General features: G+C 36.8%; 1 protein-coding gene across 1 annotated transcript; it reads right to left on the reverse strand.

The window, feature by feature from the left end:
• Positions 1–4,271: 4,271 nt before the first annotated feature.
• Positions 4,272–9,825, reverse strand: LOC133297820 (protein ENHANCED DISEASE RESISTANCE 4-like). The gene is made up of 5 exons (XM_061497029.1): positions 8,971–9,825; positions 6,367–8,647; positions 6,023–6,083; positions 5,715–5,938; positions 4,272–4,753 (listed from the first exon to the last, which is right to left on the reverse strand). Exons 1-5 carry the CDS (start codon positions 9,083–9,085, stop codon positions 4,699–4,701), a joined length of 2,736 nt encoding a protein of 911 aa, XP_061353013.1. The 5' UTR covers positions 9,086–9,825; the 3' UTR covers positions 4,272–4,698.
• Between the last annotated feature and the right edge of the window lie 6,813 nt (positions 9,826–16,638).

A 16,638-nucleotide genomic window follows, 5' to 3' on the forward strand; every position in this document is an offset into this window, starting at 1 on the left:
AAATGAGAACAAGTTGTACTTTCTCGAAACAAACCAAATGGTCAACTATGAAGTTATTAAAGAGAATTAATGGGGTACGTGTTTTCTGCATACTTCTTGATGTGCCCTGTGTGCTCTAGTGATAATAACGTGGATTTAGGCTCTATTTGGATTAGGAAAACGCAAAAGCACATTTATCACATTCCCCACCCACACCCATGTGAGAACCATAACTGATAAACAAAACAAATTTGTAATCTATTGGAAAAAAACGAAAAAAGAAGCACTAGGCAAGAAGTGAAACTTTTTTCTGTGGTTAGTCCCTGCCAGAGTGAGAGAGAGGAGAATACTGGAACATTGACGATACTGTCAGCTTATTCAATATAATATATCTGAATGTCAGGCATTTGAATTTTTTTTCTAAACTGTCACGTATCATAATGACTAAGATAAATAGCTACTATGAACGTGACACGTGTTACTTCCCAAGCGGCTTTAGGAATGTCCCAACGTGGGTCAATGTTCCAATGTCCCAACATATTATATTTTAAGAATGTGTGTCATTCGGTTTTTTTAGTATTGTGTGTCATTTGGTTTAATACAATATGTTGTGTTTTTTTAATTCCTCTCTGAGTGGGTCCTCTCTTCATGGATCGATATCATGTCACGTGCCATGTTCTGCTGTTATATGTTTCGATCTTAAAATGGTTTTGAGTGAAAATCAAAGAATAGATTCTGCAGGTGGATTTCTCCGCCGTTTTAACGGTACACGTTATACACATTAGTAATGACATTGGAGCTCCACTAATAAAAGGAATAAAGTGGGTCTAATTTAAAAAAACGAGAGACCATTAATAGTCTTTTTTTTCATTTTCATGTAACACGAGAGAAATTACTTATGTCGTGAGATAAATAAAATGAGACTCATCCATTTTTATAAAAAGAAAAAGAAAAGAAAAAGGAAGGCACATTTTTTTATGTGAGTGTAACGTGAGAGATGAATCTTATGTAACATAAGAGTATAATTTTTCTTTTTTTTATTTCTAAAGACTAAAGTGGGTATCGTGAAATTTGATGAGGAATAAAAAAGTTATTTACTCTAATGTTGACAAACCGGTTTGTTACATTAACCAAAATGAATCTTGCTACCTAAGATCACAAATCCGATTATAAGCGTGTGATTGAAGTTTCCGAGTGTTTTAGCTTTACAAGAGTTTGGTATGATGACAGAAAAAACATGGAATCTGCATAAATAGATAAAGCTGTAATTATCATTAAAGACTTACATTTAGCTATTGTGGGGACCAAATGAATTATCTTTTAATTGAGAGGAACATAAGAGTGACGATGAGTTAAAGTAGTTAAACCTTCCCATATGATCCCATCTTGGTCCACATTTATTCAATATTCAGCACTAATACTTTATTTAGAGCGATACAATAATCACACAATTTAGTTTTAAGCTAAATAATAATTTTCTTTTTAACATAAATACTCTATTTGTATACAATATCGACCATAAATTTGCTATTAAAATTTCTATATGAATGTCACGATCCCCTGATATGCCGTGCACTGCATAAATCAAAGTGAACTCTGAAAGCTCAACGCCAGCTCATATATCGTTTTCCATCTTTAATTTATTATATTAAAAAAGAAAAAAGAAAAAGGATGGAGGCAAGAGGCATCCTGATACCAAGTCTGTTCTAAGCATTTGTTATGTTCTTTCTAGTTTCTACCTATATTCTATATGGTGATTACACTAACAAAGTATGTTTTTCTCATTTTACTTGGAAATACTTGCCATTTTGTCCTCCTTGTTGTCAAAAGATACAAAACCCACTTACAAAATTACTTGTACAATAAAAGATTACGAGAAATTTTAAAAAAAGAAGAAGTAGGAAAGTAAAGAAAGGCATGGAAATTTATTTGTAGCTGGTTTCCAGAACAGGTAAAATGAGTGTTTTTAGGGCACAAATTTTTTTTTTCAGTAAAAAGTTCTTTTAATTAAAAATATTTTCTTAAAATTTTAAGATAAATCGATAAAATTTATTGACAAGAAAATTAGTTCAGAAAACAGTACTCGGATTATTTTTTCACGAGTTAAAAAAAGTTGAATTTGTAAATACAAAATTAAGTCATAAAAATACTTTCTAAAAAACTATCATGCAAGGCCCTCCAAAGTCCAAAAACAGGGAGAACCTCATTCGCCAATTAATCCTCATAGATTTTTGCACTATGCAGTGCACCACTCAACCCCACACGAGTCACTCGCTACCAACTCGGATTTGTTTCCATCTATTTTCTTTTTTCTTTTTTCCACCTCTTTCTCTTTGCCACTCGCAGTGAATTCATGAGTTTCAATGATTGTAGCAAAAAAATTAGATATCATAATATCATAGTCACATTGATCACATCAATCGCTAGCTTCAATGAGACGTATAAACTTAAAAAAAAAATGGATACGTCCCAACGGACGGTACCGAAAACTCGTATTAACCCCACCCAGCTTAACATGACACTTCAAAGTTCAAACCTTAATAAGACACTTCGAAGTCTGAAAAGTATTCATGTCACGTTTTTCATTACTCTTCTTGTGTAATTCACATTTTCATGAAGCGTGTAATTCACTAGGCGTCCATGCAACTTGGAAGATGAGTAAATCATTATTCTGGCTACGACATAGGAATATGTTGTTATTGGTGACAATGTTGTTGTGGAGGCTAAATGAATACGGTGGAAATTGTGAGCATATATATATATATATATATATATATATATATATATAGAGAGAGAGAGAGAGAGAGTTTAGTGAGTGTACAGTGACTCTGGATGTACAATTCAGTCCAGTGCACTAAGTTCTCCCGCGACAACACAATTATAGTAAAATTTATAACTATGTTCTCCCGGGAGAACACCTGAAGAACACCATTATAATATTTATTGCACTAAGTTCTCGCGGGAGAACTCAGTGCACTAGACGGTCTAGTGATTGAATTTTTAATTTTTCCATATATATATATATATATATATAGGGAGGATATTTTGACTACCAAAAATTTCTACTACCACCTTACTACCTATCTAATCACCATTGGATTAATATTTTCTCTTTCTTCAAAACTTTTTAACATTCTCTCTCTTTGATCCAATGGTGATTTGATAGGTAGTAAGGTGGTAGTGGACATTTTTGGTAGTCAAAATATCCCCCCTCATATATATATATATATATATATATATATATATATGAGTTTAGTAGATATCAAGTGACTTGATGTAAATTAGGTTCAGTGCACTATATTCTCCCGCGAGAATATAGTGCACAAAATTTTTTGCCTATGTTCTCTCGGGAAAACACCTGCAGAACACCATTATAATGTTTTTGCACTATATTCTCACGGGAGAATATAGTCAAAATTCACTCACTGGACAATCCAGTGACTGAATTTTGGATTTTTCGTATATATATATATATATATAGCTGCAAAAGTAGACAAAAGGAGAGCTTGCTGTAGGGGTTAGTGGATCAACTTGATTGTGCCAATGGGGAAGATGACAATGAGTAAGTGCTATTTAGGATCCATATCAGCATCAGTTAAAATATTATCACTTGGTCTGGTAAGTGGTAAATGAAAGAATCAGGAATCTTTCCCACCTAGAATCAGTAATAAAAAGTGGACAAAACTAAGTGGGATGAAAAGAATCAAATCCATGACAGCAGAACTGAATTTTGTCTCTCTGAACACACGGTTATCTTCAAAACTGGTAGCAAAAAATTGGAACTCTAAAAGCAGTACAGTTATCTTAAAGATTAGCAAGCAACAATTACGCTGTTATTATTATACTGCAAGTCCACATTACCGATATGCGTATTGTTCTGCATCCCAAGAGTTCACCAAAGAAATGTTGCAAGCTTAAACTATGAACCTCAGTTTGACAAAATTTAGATTCCACCCAAAAAAGTAACTTCAATAAGGTATAGTTGTGTATTAACGTTACTTTAATAGCCAAATAATAGGCATGATTATTTTGTAAACCCCCATCTCAACCAAAAAAAAGAAGTCAGGATCAAGTATTCTAGAATGTAGGATTCATTTACAAAATTACAGATCAAATTGAAGATGCATGACCTGGTACCTAGCCCGAAAATACAAGATAGAATCAAGCACATAATTCTTGTTTGATTTTTTGTCCCCTTCCTTCTTAATAATAAGACACAAATGCCAGCATTTTACATATTTAATTTATATCTAATCTTAAATTCATGCACACCAGATAAAAGAATCCACAGAAATCTTGCTCCAGATCATATTAAAATATTTCCAGGTTTGACTTACAAATGCATAACTACTACAAACTGATCAAGGAATACATTACACATTTATAAACATCAAATTCTACCCTAGATGCTAGACTTTTCGCACAATCATTTTAACTCCTCCTAAAACTACTTGATATCAAGTACAAAACTTTTGAAGCATTTTCTTTTAATAAATAAAAATAAAAAATTTACAAATTTCATATGCAATCTAGATTCAAGTCCTGCACAAAATCACACTTATTCCTGGACATATAACAGAAGAATTTCAAGTAATCTTCCAAACATTTCTAGACTTGTTCCATGATCAGGTCTCAAATAGAAGTTTCCAAATCTTCAGAAGGAAGGAACAAAATTCACCTTTTCAAACAAGCAACTGAATACTTGTTTCTAAATTTTGATTATGTAGCTGCTCTAGGTACTTTCATGCCAAATCCATGCTTAACTTTCTCCACTCTGTTAAATTATAAAGAAAGCAAGGCTTAAAAATTATCCCAACTGAATGCTCTTAAAGATTAATAAAATTTAATGGCAACATCAACAATATTATAAGAAGTCAAATACTGGGATCGCATTGAAAAATGGAATAAACACAACAGTTGAAATCATGTAGTCTTAGGTTAAGAAAATGTAAGGAAAAAGAAAGCATAACACAATTCTGTGGCAAAGACAGATAGACTCTTCCATCTTAACCAAAAAATAACATCAATTGAACCATCAAGTTGTTAGAGTAAACAATGTCAGTGCTAATGTTAGATTGAATTGAAATGCCATATAATTTAATAGATGATCAAATGAAAGCATTAGACATAATACTTGACATATTAAACATTATATGATAAAACATCAAAAATGTATCAAGACTATCTCCTTAGAACACTTGCACCCAAATACCCAATTTTTCAGCTCACTTATTTTCTTAATTTTCACTTACAATCTTTAACAAATAGAATAGTGAAGAATGAAGACAAAAACTTAAGTATATTCTCTCCTTTCCCCAGAAAAACAAAAGATTCACAATCTACTGCTGCTGCCTGTTCCGAAACCGTGCACCCCATCCCATGATAAATCTATATTGATTTGCAAGCCACACATTTTTTTCATTCTAACCTAGAAGTCCTCTATGCCAAGTCAAAATATTAAAAAGATCCCACGGGTATCTGGAAATCCTCCACCTGATCTAGGGCCAAAGATTACAGCCAACAATCAACATGGGTTGATTGTTGATTGTAAATTATTAATAATTTACATAAGTGAAACACTTGATCATCTCTAAGCAGTTAATAAATTATTAATAATTAATTAGTAAAACACTTGATTATCTCTAAGCAGTTAATAGAAACATAAGTGCATTAAAACAAAAGAGGTAGACAATAAATAGAGAATAGGAACAGCATCAGCAAAAACCGGATCTTACGTTGGTGCAAGTTTGCCGAGGCTGTCCAGCTCTTCTCCAGTGTCTTCATCGAGCACTCTCCCAGAAATTTCAATAATATAAGATCTATCTCCATCAGAGGGAAGTCCTCTTCCAGCAAGCAACTCCAAATCTTTTTGGTGAAGTTCCCTACCATTTACAAAAACACCAGTATTCCCACCAGAACATTTGTCTGGTAAGGGATGATTGAACTCTTCTATAAATGGCTGCATGACAAAATACCATATTTAGTTAACATGATTGGACTAAAGCATACAACCAACACACTGAACTAGAGTAGCAGAACTTACAGGAATTATACCAAGACAAGGGCCACCGATGACGCCCCAAAATCCAGCCCGAAAATCATACCTGTGTGAAGGTAAATCTGTTAGCACACTATATAAGTAATCAACAAAAGATTTATAATTTGTTACAAAATTGTGATATAATGCATAAAGAAATGTTATTCTGCAAAAGGTATCTAAACATGAAAGTCAATGTTATTTCATAAGTGAACATATTGCAGTTGATTGCAATTTAAGTCCACTAAATACAAAAGGAATTTATTGGAGTTGTCTGATATATCTCGGTCTAACATAGCATGGGGTATAAATGGCATGGAAGGTTACAGTTGACTGTAAAGCACACTAACCAATAATTTCCAGGCTGGACTGGTCCAGCTTGCTTTTCAGCGTTCTTAAGCACACGATTTGATATGGGTTGCCCATTTACAGTAACATTAATTTTGCCACGATCATCTGTCTGATGAGATCGGGAGAAATCTCGGAAGCTTTTCTTGATAATGTTTGCAAAAAATGATTCACCCCTTTTGTTGGATCTTGGATGATCATGTTCTCGGCTAGCATCTCCAGAATCTTGGGAGGCCACAGTGTTAGAATAATCATGGACATCCATCTCAGTTGCAAGCGCTGCCTCTTTCAAAGAATTTTGACGTGATGTAATCTTGTCCACTTTTTCCTTCTCTTGCTCAGAGCGACTACTTCGGTTGCCTTTTCCAAACCGGTTCACTGCATGATTATTATTAGAGTAATCAAAATACTCTTGCAGAGGAGAGCCAGCCGGTGGAGGAGACACAGAGTCTTTAGTTGGCTGATGAATGGACTTGGTGGCCTCCCTTGGAGCAATCATCACTTCTGGACTATTTTCATCTTCAGAGGTACTGAGAGTTGAAGAATGGAAACTTTGCATCTCCTCAGGCTTGTTAGCGTTCAAAGAAACCAGTGAAAGAGGTTCTCTATCTACTGAATGAAAATCATAACCAGAATAATCATCAGATGAGAAGTTAGCACCACTCCTGTTCACATGACCATGGGAATGCAGCACACGGTCACTTGCAACCTCATTAGAGCTATCATCAACCTTTGTGGGAACTCCCTTCATTTTTGAATGAGGAGTAATAACCAGCTTATTATTGATGAAAGAAAAGTTGATTTCCGAAGAACAAGTCCCGCATCGCACTGTCTGCTGATGATTTTTCACTAGAACCAACCCTTTTTTAGGCAGTCGCAGTAACTCAAAGCAATTATGACATATGATGAAGGGCAAACCACCAGCTACAGGATGACAACGCTGACTACCACTAGTTAACATTACTTTCCAAGGACGGCTTCGAACAAAACTACCCATCTCAGAGTTGATGTCACTAGGCCATCTTGTATGCAATTGCTTTTCACGAAAACTTACAAGAGGAATGGCAGTTCTAGAATTATGAACATGTGGACCAAATGCCCCTGAGATCTCATGATGGTATAACATAGGATCGTTTGGGGTATCAGGGAATCTGCTGTTAATGAATGAAGCAGGCGGTGCTGGCACTGCATCTCTTCGTTTGTTGTCATAGCAATGGAAACAAGAGCAAGAATGCGGGTGAAGCATTGCATTATGTGCATAGTGTCCATATGAATCTGGATTAGTATCAACATAGCGTCCAGGATGGTAGGAATGCAATGGTTGTTGTGGGAACTGATGGGGTAACTGATGTGGACCTCTCCTCAACATTTGGGATGCAAAAGGATCCCCATATTGATTTGCATTATGCATTGAAGGATGAAAGTTGGGCATAGCCATTTCATGACCACTTGTGTAAGGATATGGATCATGATGATAATTGAAATGAGGGGGAGCAGCAATATGTTTATCAGTGCCAAAAAGTTGCCTTGAAGTCCTGTTCAACCCTGACAATCCATCAGGAAACCAAGGATCAGAGCCACCAGAAGGATGAGGATCTGGAGGAATCATTCTTTCATCAAGATGAAACTTTTCTTTTGGGTTGTTAACCACTTCAGAGGACTTACTAATCTGGTCCTTTAACTCATCCAGCTTCCTAAGAAGTTCAGTTCGATCATGCTCAAGGTGCTGAACCTTGTTCGCACCATCTATTTCTTTATGATTTCTCCATGGCTCCATATAATTATAAGGAAAACCGGAATAGCCATTTGAAGGTCCCTCATCAGGATAATTCGAAGTGGAAAACCTCACACTTTCCATATCAGCTCTTGGCTTTCTCCAAAAGCCTTCCATCTCACTTCTTGCTCCATTTTGCCAGTTAGACTTTCTCCCAGAGAATTTGGACCCATTTTCATTACCAATTTGAGACTTAGGTTCCTCCTGTTCTCTTCCTAATGTTTTACAAACTTCATCTTTGTTTCTGTTGACATCGGCAACATTCTCTAAAACCCCTTTCTCATGAGTATCCTCTGATTGATTTGGAAATCTCTCCTGACTGCTCTTTTCTTTATCCATCTCCCTTTGATTATCATGCCTTGAGGGACCACTGTTTGACTTAGCATCAACATCTGAAGTATCACTGGGATCAACTAAGCCCTTCTCCAATGAATCTTCTAATTTGCCAGAATCTCCTCCAACCTTCCCTTCATCAGACAAGCTACCACTCACATAACCTTCATGCTTAGCTGCAAATTAAAAGGTAATGGAAACTACAATCATAAACTAAAATACCCAACTCTGTTCCATGGTTTTGTTCTTCACTACAAAATATATGTTTAGTATATTCGTTCCAAGTGGGGGGCAGGCACTAGATTGAAACGGATGAACTACGTGATTAGGTATGAAGATAGAAATGCAAAATTTGATCCATAATTCTGCGTAATAAAAATGTCTTAATTTTATTCACCACACACTAAAAAATTCTGAAGTTGATCAAAGGTCAAAACAAACCATGCCTTGAACTAAATGTGACAGGAAGAAGAAGAAGAAGAAGAAGAAGAAAGGGTACCTCGAAGAACAGCACCGCAACCACCACATTGATAAACAGAGTAACCGACGAGCTCTGGAAGGAGATTTTGACACTTTGGGCAGCGCACCAACCTCAACTTGGCCGAGTCCGCCATTGGCGAGTGAGATACACAAAGGAAAAAAGGGACTAAACAAACAACATCACCAGCAAGGAAGACACCTTGAAGCACATGAAAAATGAGAGAAAAGCAACAAGGAAAAAAGGCGTGTTTGAACCAAAAGTGAACGCTTGGTTTCTAAGAAACAAACGTTAGAAAGGGAAGTGTCGAAGGTGGTGGTGGGGATGTCGTGAAGCAAAGCTTCCGTTCTGAAAGTGAAAACAATAAGCTAAAAGAGAGAGAAAGAGAAAGAGAACTCTTTTTCTTTTTCTTTTTCTCAGAATCCAAACGCCAAAGACAAGAAAGACAGAGAAAGAGAGAGAGAGAGAAAAAAAAATAAGGAGGTAATTGAGAATCACAGCACAGCGGGGACAAATTTTCCTCTGGGAATCTTAGAATTTTGTGAGATTAAACTCTGAAATTCTAATGCAGAATTACTGAAAAATTCCAACTTTTTAATTATATAAAATATATTGTTAACTGTGTGTGTTGGGCTTGAGAGAGAAAAAGAAAGAGGGATTAAAATAGTAGCAGCAGAAGAAATATTGGATCATTTTCCAACGTTGTAACGTACTGGTCCTATGCAAACATGGAGAAAAACCAAATAATTGTGTCCAAATTCCCAAATGATAGCGCAGTAAAACGACGTCGTTAGATGGATTCCTTTTTCAGTTTTTGGCTAAATCTGCAACCAAGTACGTATTGGGAATGGACAAAAGTTTGAAACGGAAAACTGAAACCGCAGCTAAGCAGGTTGGAATGGAATGTAACTGCAACCTAAATACTTGAACATAAAGTGCTGAGTTTTCAACAGTTTCTTAATACACTGCTTTTTTCATCGGATTGCCCATTTATCAATGCTATTCCAACTTTATTCTTCATTTACCCTTCAACAACAGAAATGTTGCCTAACTCGTTACTTATTAGTTATTACTTATGTGTGGCGTCTACAAGTCACCATAACATTATGCATATTTGGGTTGTTTACTTGTTTTACACTTTTCTTTTATACGTGTTGTTTCCTTGCTTTTGTATGTTGATATGGTCAAAAAGAGCTCTGATTCTTTCTTTTTTTTCCTATATGAATTTTCATGCAATTAGTGCAAATTGTTATTGAGTATGTTTATTTGTAAAAATAGCAATATCATATGAAAATTGTATTTGACATTCATGAAAAGAAATATAGAAATATCATTGAGAATTATTAATGAAAATCCGTAAATAAAATCAGATGTTAAATCTCGGGCTTTTTCACCCTTTTGCCCCTTATTAATTAATTAATAACCATTTTGCCCCTGATTCGAAACTATCTACCAATCTGCCCCTCTTTAATCGACTACCTTGCATTTTTAATCGACTAAACGGTTGTTGGGAGATTTAATCGACTAAATCTCTCTACTTAATCGATTAAAATCATACTGACTTATTTTTTTTTTGTAAAATATGAAGATTTAGTCGACTAAATAGGGAGATTTAGTCGACTAAATCTCCCAGCAGCCATTTTTTGTCTGTTTTGGTCATTTAGTCGATTAAAAATGCAAGGTAGTCAACTAAAGAGGGGCAGATTGATAAATAGTTTCGAATCAGGGGCAAAATAGTTATTAATTAATTAATAAAGGGTAAAAAGGTGAAAAAGCCTTAAATCTCGTAACATTGTGGAAGAGTAATTAAAAATAAATAATTCAAAATACATTGCCTAAAATAAATAAATCCTGTTGTTTTTCATTTTTAGAATTTAATAGTTAAATAAAAGTGGTAAGGGATGAGAGGAAAACAGAGAAGCAAGGTTTTGGGGCGACGTGGAAGGGAGAAAGTTCGAGAGAAACGTTATTTATGAATTATGAGGCTGACTAGTCTGAGAGAGCAGAGAAATCAATTCTGAAATTTAAGTCTAGGATATCTGAGTGGGGGTCCATGACCCTACAACGTTAGTGGCTGAGGGTCCCACCCTTTCATTTTCGCTCGCACAACGTTTCCTTTTCTTTATCACTGACATATCTTTGACTTTTGTTATTGGAATTTGATTCGATGCTCGCTGCCATTTTTCTAAAAAAATTTAAATTAAAAAAATACTCCTATACATCATTAAATCCCATTAATGATCATTAATCTCCTTTCACATAAGATAGTTATCCTATATTGTAGAGAGAAAATATATGAGTCACATCATTACAAAAAAAAATGGGTTGCAAAAATTGAAGTGCGAGAAAATGAAATAAGTTACCTTATGTAAAAGGACAGTAATATTTTTTTTATTTCTATTTTCTTCTTATTTTGACTAAGAGTTATTAATAAAGGTTATATTTCTTTTATGGGTTTTCGTTTTATCCTTTAACATAACACAACAAACTTTCCTATACTCACAATATTTTGTGGGGTCCACACTTTTTAAAACAAAAAAATAAATAAAAAATTAAGGCACGCAAAACGAATCTCTATAACATTACACAGTCACTTTTCCTACAACGTAACTCTTATAAAACCCTTATTTTATATTACACAAGAGAAATAACTTTTTTATACACATAAAAAAACTCTTTTCTTTCAACATAAAAAAATTATTTCTCTATTAATAAATAGGAAATATATTTTACATGAAATCAAATTATTTTACGCACACATAAAAAATGAATGGAATTCATTTTTTACCTTCCTTTTTTTAATAATTTTTTTATATATTATATGAAATAAAATTATTATATTTAATATAAGAAACAAATTTCGGCTTTTTGACCCTTATGCCCCTTAATTAATAATTAATTATCAAATTTCCCTTCATTCAAAACTATTTCGAAAATTTACCCTCCCCAACAAACATAACACCAGTCTGCCCCTGTTTGACCGTTGACCACGAAGCCTACCCGGGTACACCATTACCTACCCGGGTAAATTTTGAAACTTTTTATCTACCCGAGTATGTAGGGGTGTACCCGGGTAGAGTTCTTGAATCTGGGAAAATGTTTGAATTATTTACCCGGGTAAGGAGCAGTGTACCCGGGTAAATCGCGTCCAGAAACCCCAATATGTATGGGTTTCGGCCATTGTTGCGAGGTATAGGGTTTTTGAAACCCCAAATCTTTCTCTCTTACCCTCTCTAATCCGAAACATCACACATATTTCATCTCATCATTTCAGAAAGCTGAATCTTGGTGGGACATTGAGATTACATCTCCACACTCCCATTTTGTGCTAAAAAATCTGAACCAACCTCCAAACCCAAAACCTAGATCTAATTTTTGTGTGAAAGATGAGTTCAAGTCCAAACATGGTTCCTATAGTTATTTACTACAATGGGAGGCATTTTGAAGGTCCGAACGGTGTCCGATTTGAAGGAAAAACAAAAACGATGAAAATCAAAGTGGGCACTGCATGCAATGAACTGAAGGAGAGAATTCTTCAAAAAATGGGGTCAGAAGGCATACATTCCATCCACCGCATGATAGCCAGGTTAGAGACTGTAGTGGATATGGATACAATATACTACATTGGAAACGATATAAATGATGATGAAGATGTGGAGTTCGTAACAGATGCGTTTGTTGAATGGAAAGTATTAAAATATATTGAGATATATGTTGAAGTTGATGTTGGACAATCTTCATCTTTACCGGTGCATACAACCACTACTGCACACTGTACCGGTCAAGAAGATACAGTTGTACGATCTTCTGCACCTCCTCAGGTAGCATTGGATGAGGATGAAGAGGATGAAGACGAGGACTATGTGGACAGCGAAGATGAGGGAGAACCTGAAAGTGCTATTCCAGAAGGTGATTCGTCAGACACTGACGTGGACGGTAATTTTGAGGCTGACATGAGCGCCGTAAGTCTCGGTACCCCAGCCTTGTCACCACTTCATGTCGACCCAGTCAGTAGTGGTAAGTTATTAAATTTGAACATTTGCTTTAGACAATTTATTATTTGTGGTGGTATTCATTCAGACAAATGAGAGTTGATCTTTAGATGCAGGGTCTGAGGAGCCATTCTGGAATGAAAGCCAACATTATTCATTCATTAACTGGGCGCACCCTAATGACGAGTTGGAGATCCTATATGGCGATGATGACTTGCACGGAGGTTGGAAGTTAGGAGATCCGTTATTTGTGCAACAAGAATTTGGGTCCAAACCAGAATTGCAACATGCTGTGAAGATACATTGTATGAAGGGGCGCAGGACAGCCATAGTTGAAAAAAGTGACGAGTCAAGATTTGTTATGAAGTGTAAAAACCATGCTGACGGTTGTCCCTGGTATATGAGGGCAATTAAGCCGAAGAAGGGAGCTAATTGGGTGGTCCGTAAATGGGGTCAAGGTCACACATGCCTAAATCAAGGCCTAGCACAGGATCATAGACAGTTGGATTCAAATGTCATTTGTGCGGCTATAATGAGTATGTATTCTACTGTGTATTTAATGATTCAGATTAATTGAGAATATGGTAAAGTTATTTTTTTTTCCAGATATGTTAAAGGAAGATCCATCCACAAGACCAGCTCTGATACAGGAGAGGATACAGGGAACATATGGATACAACATAACGTACAGGAAGGCCTGGAAGGCAAAAATGAAGGCCATCGTTAAGTTGTTTGGTGACTGGGAGAAATCGTACGCATTCTTGCCAAATTGGCTGAAGTTTATGACGGAGGTGAATGTGGGTTATGTGTTCAAACTTGATACAAATCAATGTTTTGATGAACGTCGGGTTTATACAGACAGGGCCGTATTTCAAAGGGTTTTTTGGACATTTCACCAATGCATTCAAGCATTCAAACACTGCTTATCATGTATTTTGTCTACGTCACATCGGAAGCAACTTCAATACCCGTTTTAGGAATGTGGAATTGAAGAAAACGTTGATGAAATTAGGTAATGTACGGTATAATTACTCACATTTTCAACCATTTGAAGAAAACGTTGATGAAATTCACTAACCAATGCATATGTCATGGTTTTTTGCAACACATGTTCAAAGATAAATTTCGACATTAGGTACAAGGATCCAATCCTGAAGTTGCTTCATGGTTGGATGCGATTCCGAAAGAGCAATGCTGTTGCAGAAGCTGTTTTGGCAATTTTTGTTGCATTTTGGTAATTGTTGTGCAATACCTACATACGGTATGACTTGGGGGTGGATTGATTTCGTAGAAATAGGATGCAGTAATCAAGATGTGCGCCAATGAAAGTTGAACATGAATATTAAAGTACTTTGGGTTGAATTGATTTCCAAATTAATTATGACAATATTAATGCAAGGTCCCATACTAATGCATAGAACCAACAAGTCTGAACGTGCGCAAAACGAAAATTTCATTCATTCAAATTTTGAACATCCAGTACAAAAACATCAATGCAATGTAGGTAAAGTTCCTAAATGTACCAAAATGACTACATTACATCAAACTAAATCAATGATATGAAACCCTATGGACACACTAATCCGATGGCGTGTCCTCCCCATTCTCTTCATCCGATTGTGTGTCATCCCCATTGTCATCATCCTCCTCCTCCTCCTGAGTATGGGCACCCTCGCCAATTAAACCTTCCAAGCGTGAAACCCTTGTGTCCAACCGTGCAACCCTTGTGTCCATCTGGTTTCGCCACTTGCTCGTGCTCTGTCTATATCCTCTAAAGTCAGTAGTCAGATCATATAAGGATGCCATGACATGATCAAGTGTCCATCCACCCTCAGGAGGAGCTGGTGGTCGCCGACTGCGGGTGGGACGTGTCGGTCTGACATCAACCTCAGCAACGCCATCATCATCGTCATCATCATCAAGGCCTACATCATAAACCATGAAAAACAAACTTCAATACCACATTAAAAATTAAACAACACAAAATTGCATAAACTCATAAAGACCAACACATCACCTGCAGGTGCATCCTCAATCTCAGCATCGTGGTGGAATGGGATCTCAGGTGGTTCTGGTGCCTTCTTCCACGTCCAGATACCCGCTCTGTTCGGTAGGATCCCACACTGCTTCAGGAGCCTCTCACCAAATATAGCATTCCAGCCTCTGGCGGTCTTCAAGGTCTCTGTTGCCATAGGCACTCCAAATCTATGCAGAATCTTCTGCACCAGAAATGCAAAAGGCAATTCAGCCTTCTTTGACTTGGCTGCCTTCCACATCAGTATGCATATGTAATGCCTCCAGTTCACCTGCTGACTGTGAAGGAGGGCCCACAGGATGACAAAGTCCCCTTCCAGCACCTTTGAGTGATTATGCGGGCGCTGGAAAATAATATGTGTCACCACATAATGAAGAATGCGAGCAGAAACTGACAAGTTGCTAACAGGATAATGAGCAAAATGACCGGGCTCAGCGTCTGCCCTCCTAGTCTCTGTAACAATGGTCTCCCGGTTATAATCACCAAATATATGATGGTTGTCTCCATCATATAGTGCTGCTCCTGTGATACCATCAAAATCGAACCCCAGTAGCTCCGTCCAGATAGGAGCAGTCATGATGATATCAATCCCGCAGACACGGGAAGTCAGCTCGCCTTGCGAGTAGCCAAGGTTCTGGTAGAAGGCTCTTACCATAACCTCCGAGTATGGGCACCGCATCTCCGCCAGGTGAAGTAAATGTGTCTGCTCAAGAAGCGGCACAATGTCAAAATGCTCTAGGTTGAAGAATGCCGAATCCAGTGATTTCGGTTCGCAGATCTTCCGGGTCATGAAAAACTTCACGAACTTCTCGTGTGAAGGTATGTCATCCTCAAACAAATATCCGAACGTCAAGTCCGGAGCCTGACTCAAAGCAGCCTGGGGCTGAGAGGATGACGACCCATCGTGACGACTCTTGGTTCTTCTCTCGGAATGGGTCACTGGCAGCTTTGAAACGCGTCGAGAGGTCATTGTGTCACACTATTAAACTGAAAAAATAACCAAAATCATAAATTAGATACATGTTAGGGTTAGGGTTAGGGTTAGATTCAGGGTTAGGGTTAGGGTTAGGGTAAGCGTATGACATACAAATTGATAAAATAATTCGGACAGAATCAAATGATATAAACGAAAATACAATGAATCAGAACAGAAATCATAACATAATTGAAAAAACTGAAAAAAAAATGCACCTTTGATCGATTTCAATCGGTAGAAGGCATTGAAGCAGCAAGGTCCGCGAATGATGATCACAAACAAGACGAATTGGTGCAAGATTATGCCTGAAATCGCTCAAGAGACACTCCTCCAGCAGCTCTACTCGGGTACCCCTTTTGTGGGTTTTCGAAATGGGGCTGCTGGGGTATTTTAAAACCCTACCGTCGATGTTTACCCGGGTACACTGCTCCTTACCCGGGTAAATAATTCAACTATTTTCCCAGATTCAAGAACTCTAGCCGGGTACACCCCTACATACTCGGGTAGATAAAAAGTTTCAAAATTTACCCGGGTAGGTAATGGTGTACCCGGGTAGGCTTCGTGGTCAACGGTCAAACAGGGGCAGATTGGTGTTATGTTTGTTGGGGAGGGTAAATTTTCGAAATAGTTTTGAATGAAGGGCAATTTGGTAATTAGTTATTAATTAAGGGGCATAAGGGTCAAAA

Source organism: Gastrolobium bilobum, unplaced genomic scaffold, assembly GCF_033153095.1.
Source record: "Gastrolobium bilobum isolate Gb01-03AN ecotype WA unplaced genomic scaffold, APGP_CSIRO_Gbil_v1 utg38240, whole genome shotgun sequence".
Classification (NCBI taxonomy): Eukaryota; Viridiplantae; Streptophyta; class Magnoliopsida; order Fabales; family Fabaceae; genus Gastrolobium; species Gastrolobium bilobum.

Bases quoted from the DNA above. Each gene is read 5' to 3' on its own strand.
- LOC133297820 (XM_061497029.1), bottom strand. From the start codon at position 9,085: ATGGCGGACTCGGCCAAGTTGAGGTTGGTGCGCTGCCCAAAGTGTCAA. The intron at 8,648-8,970 runs GTACCCTTTCTT...TTTAATTTGCAG, and splicing joins TTGCGGTGCTGTTCTTCGAG to CTAAGCATGAAGGTTATGTG. The intron at 4,754-5,714 runs GTAAGATCCGGT...ATAATTTAACAG, and splicing joins CTCGGCAAACTTGCACCAAC to AGTGGAGAAAGTTAAGCATG.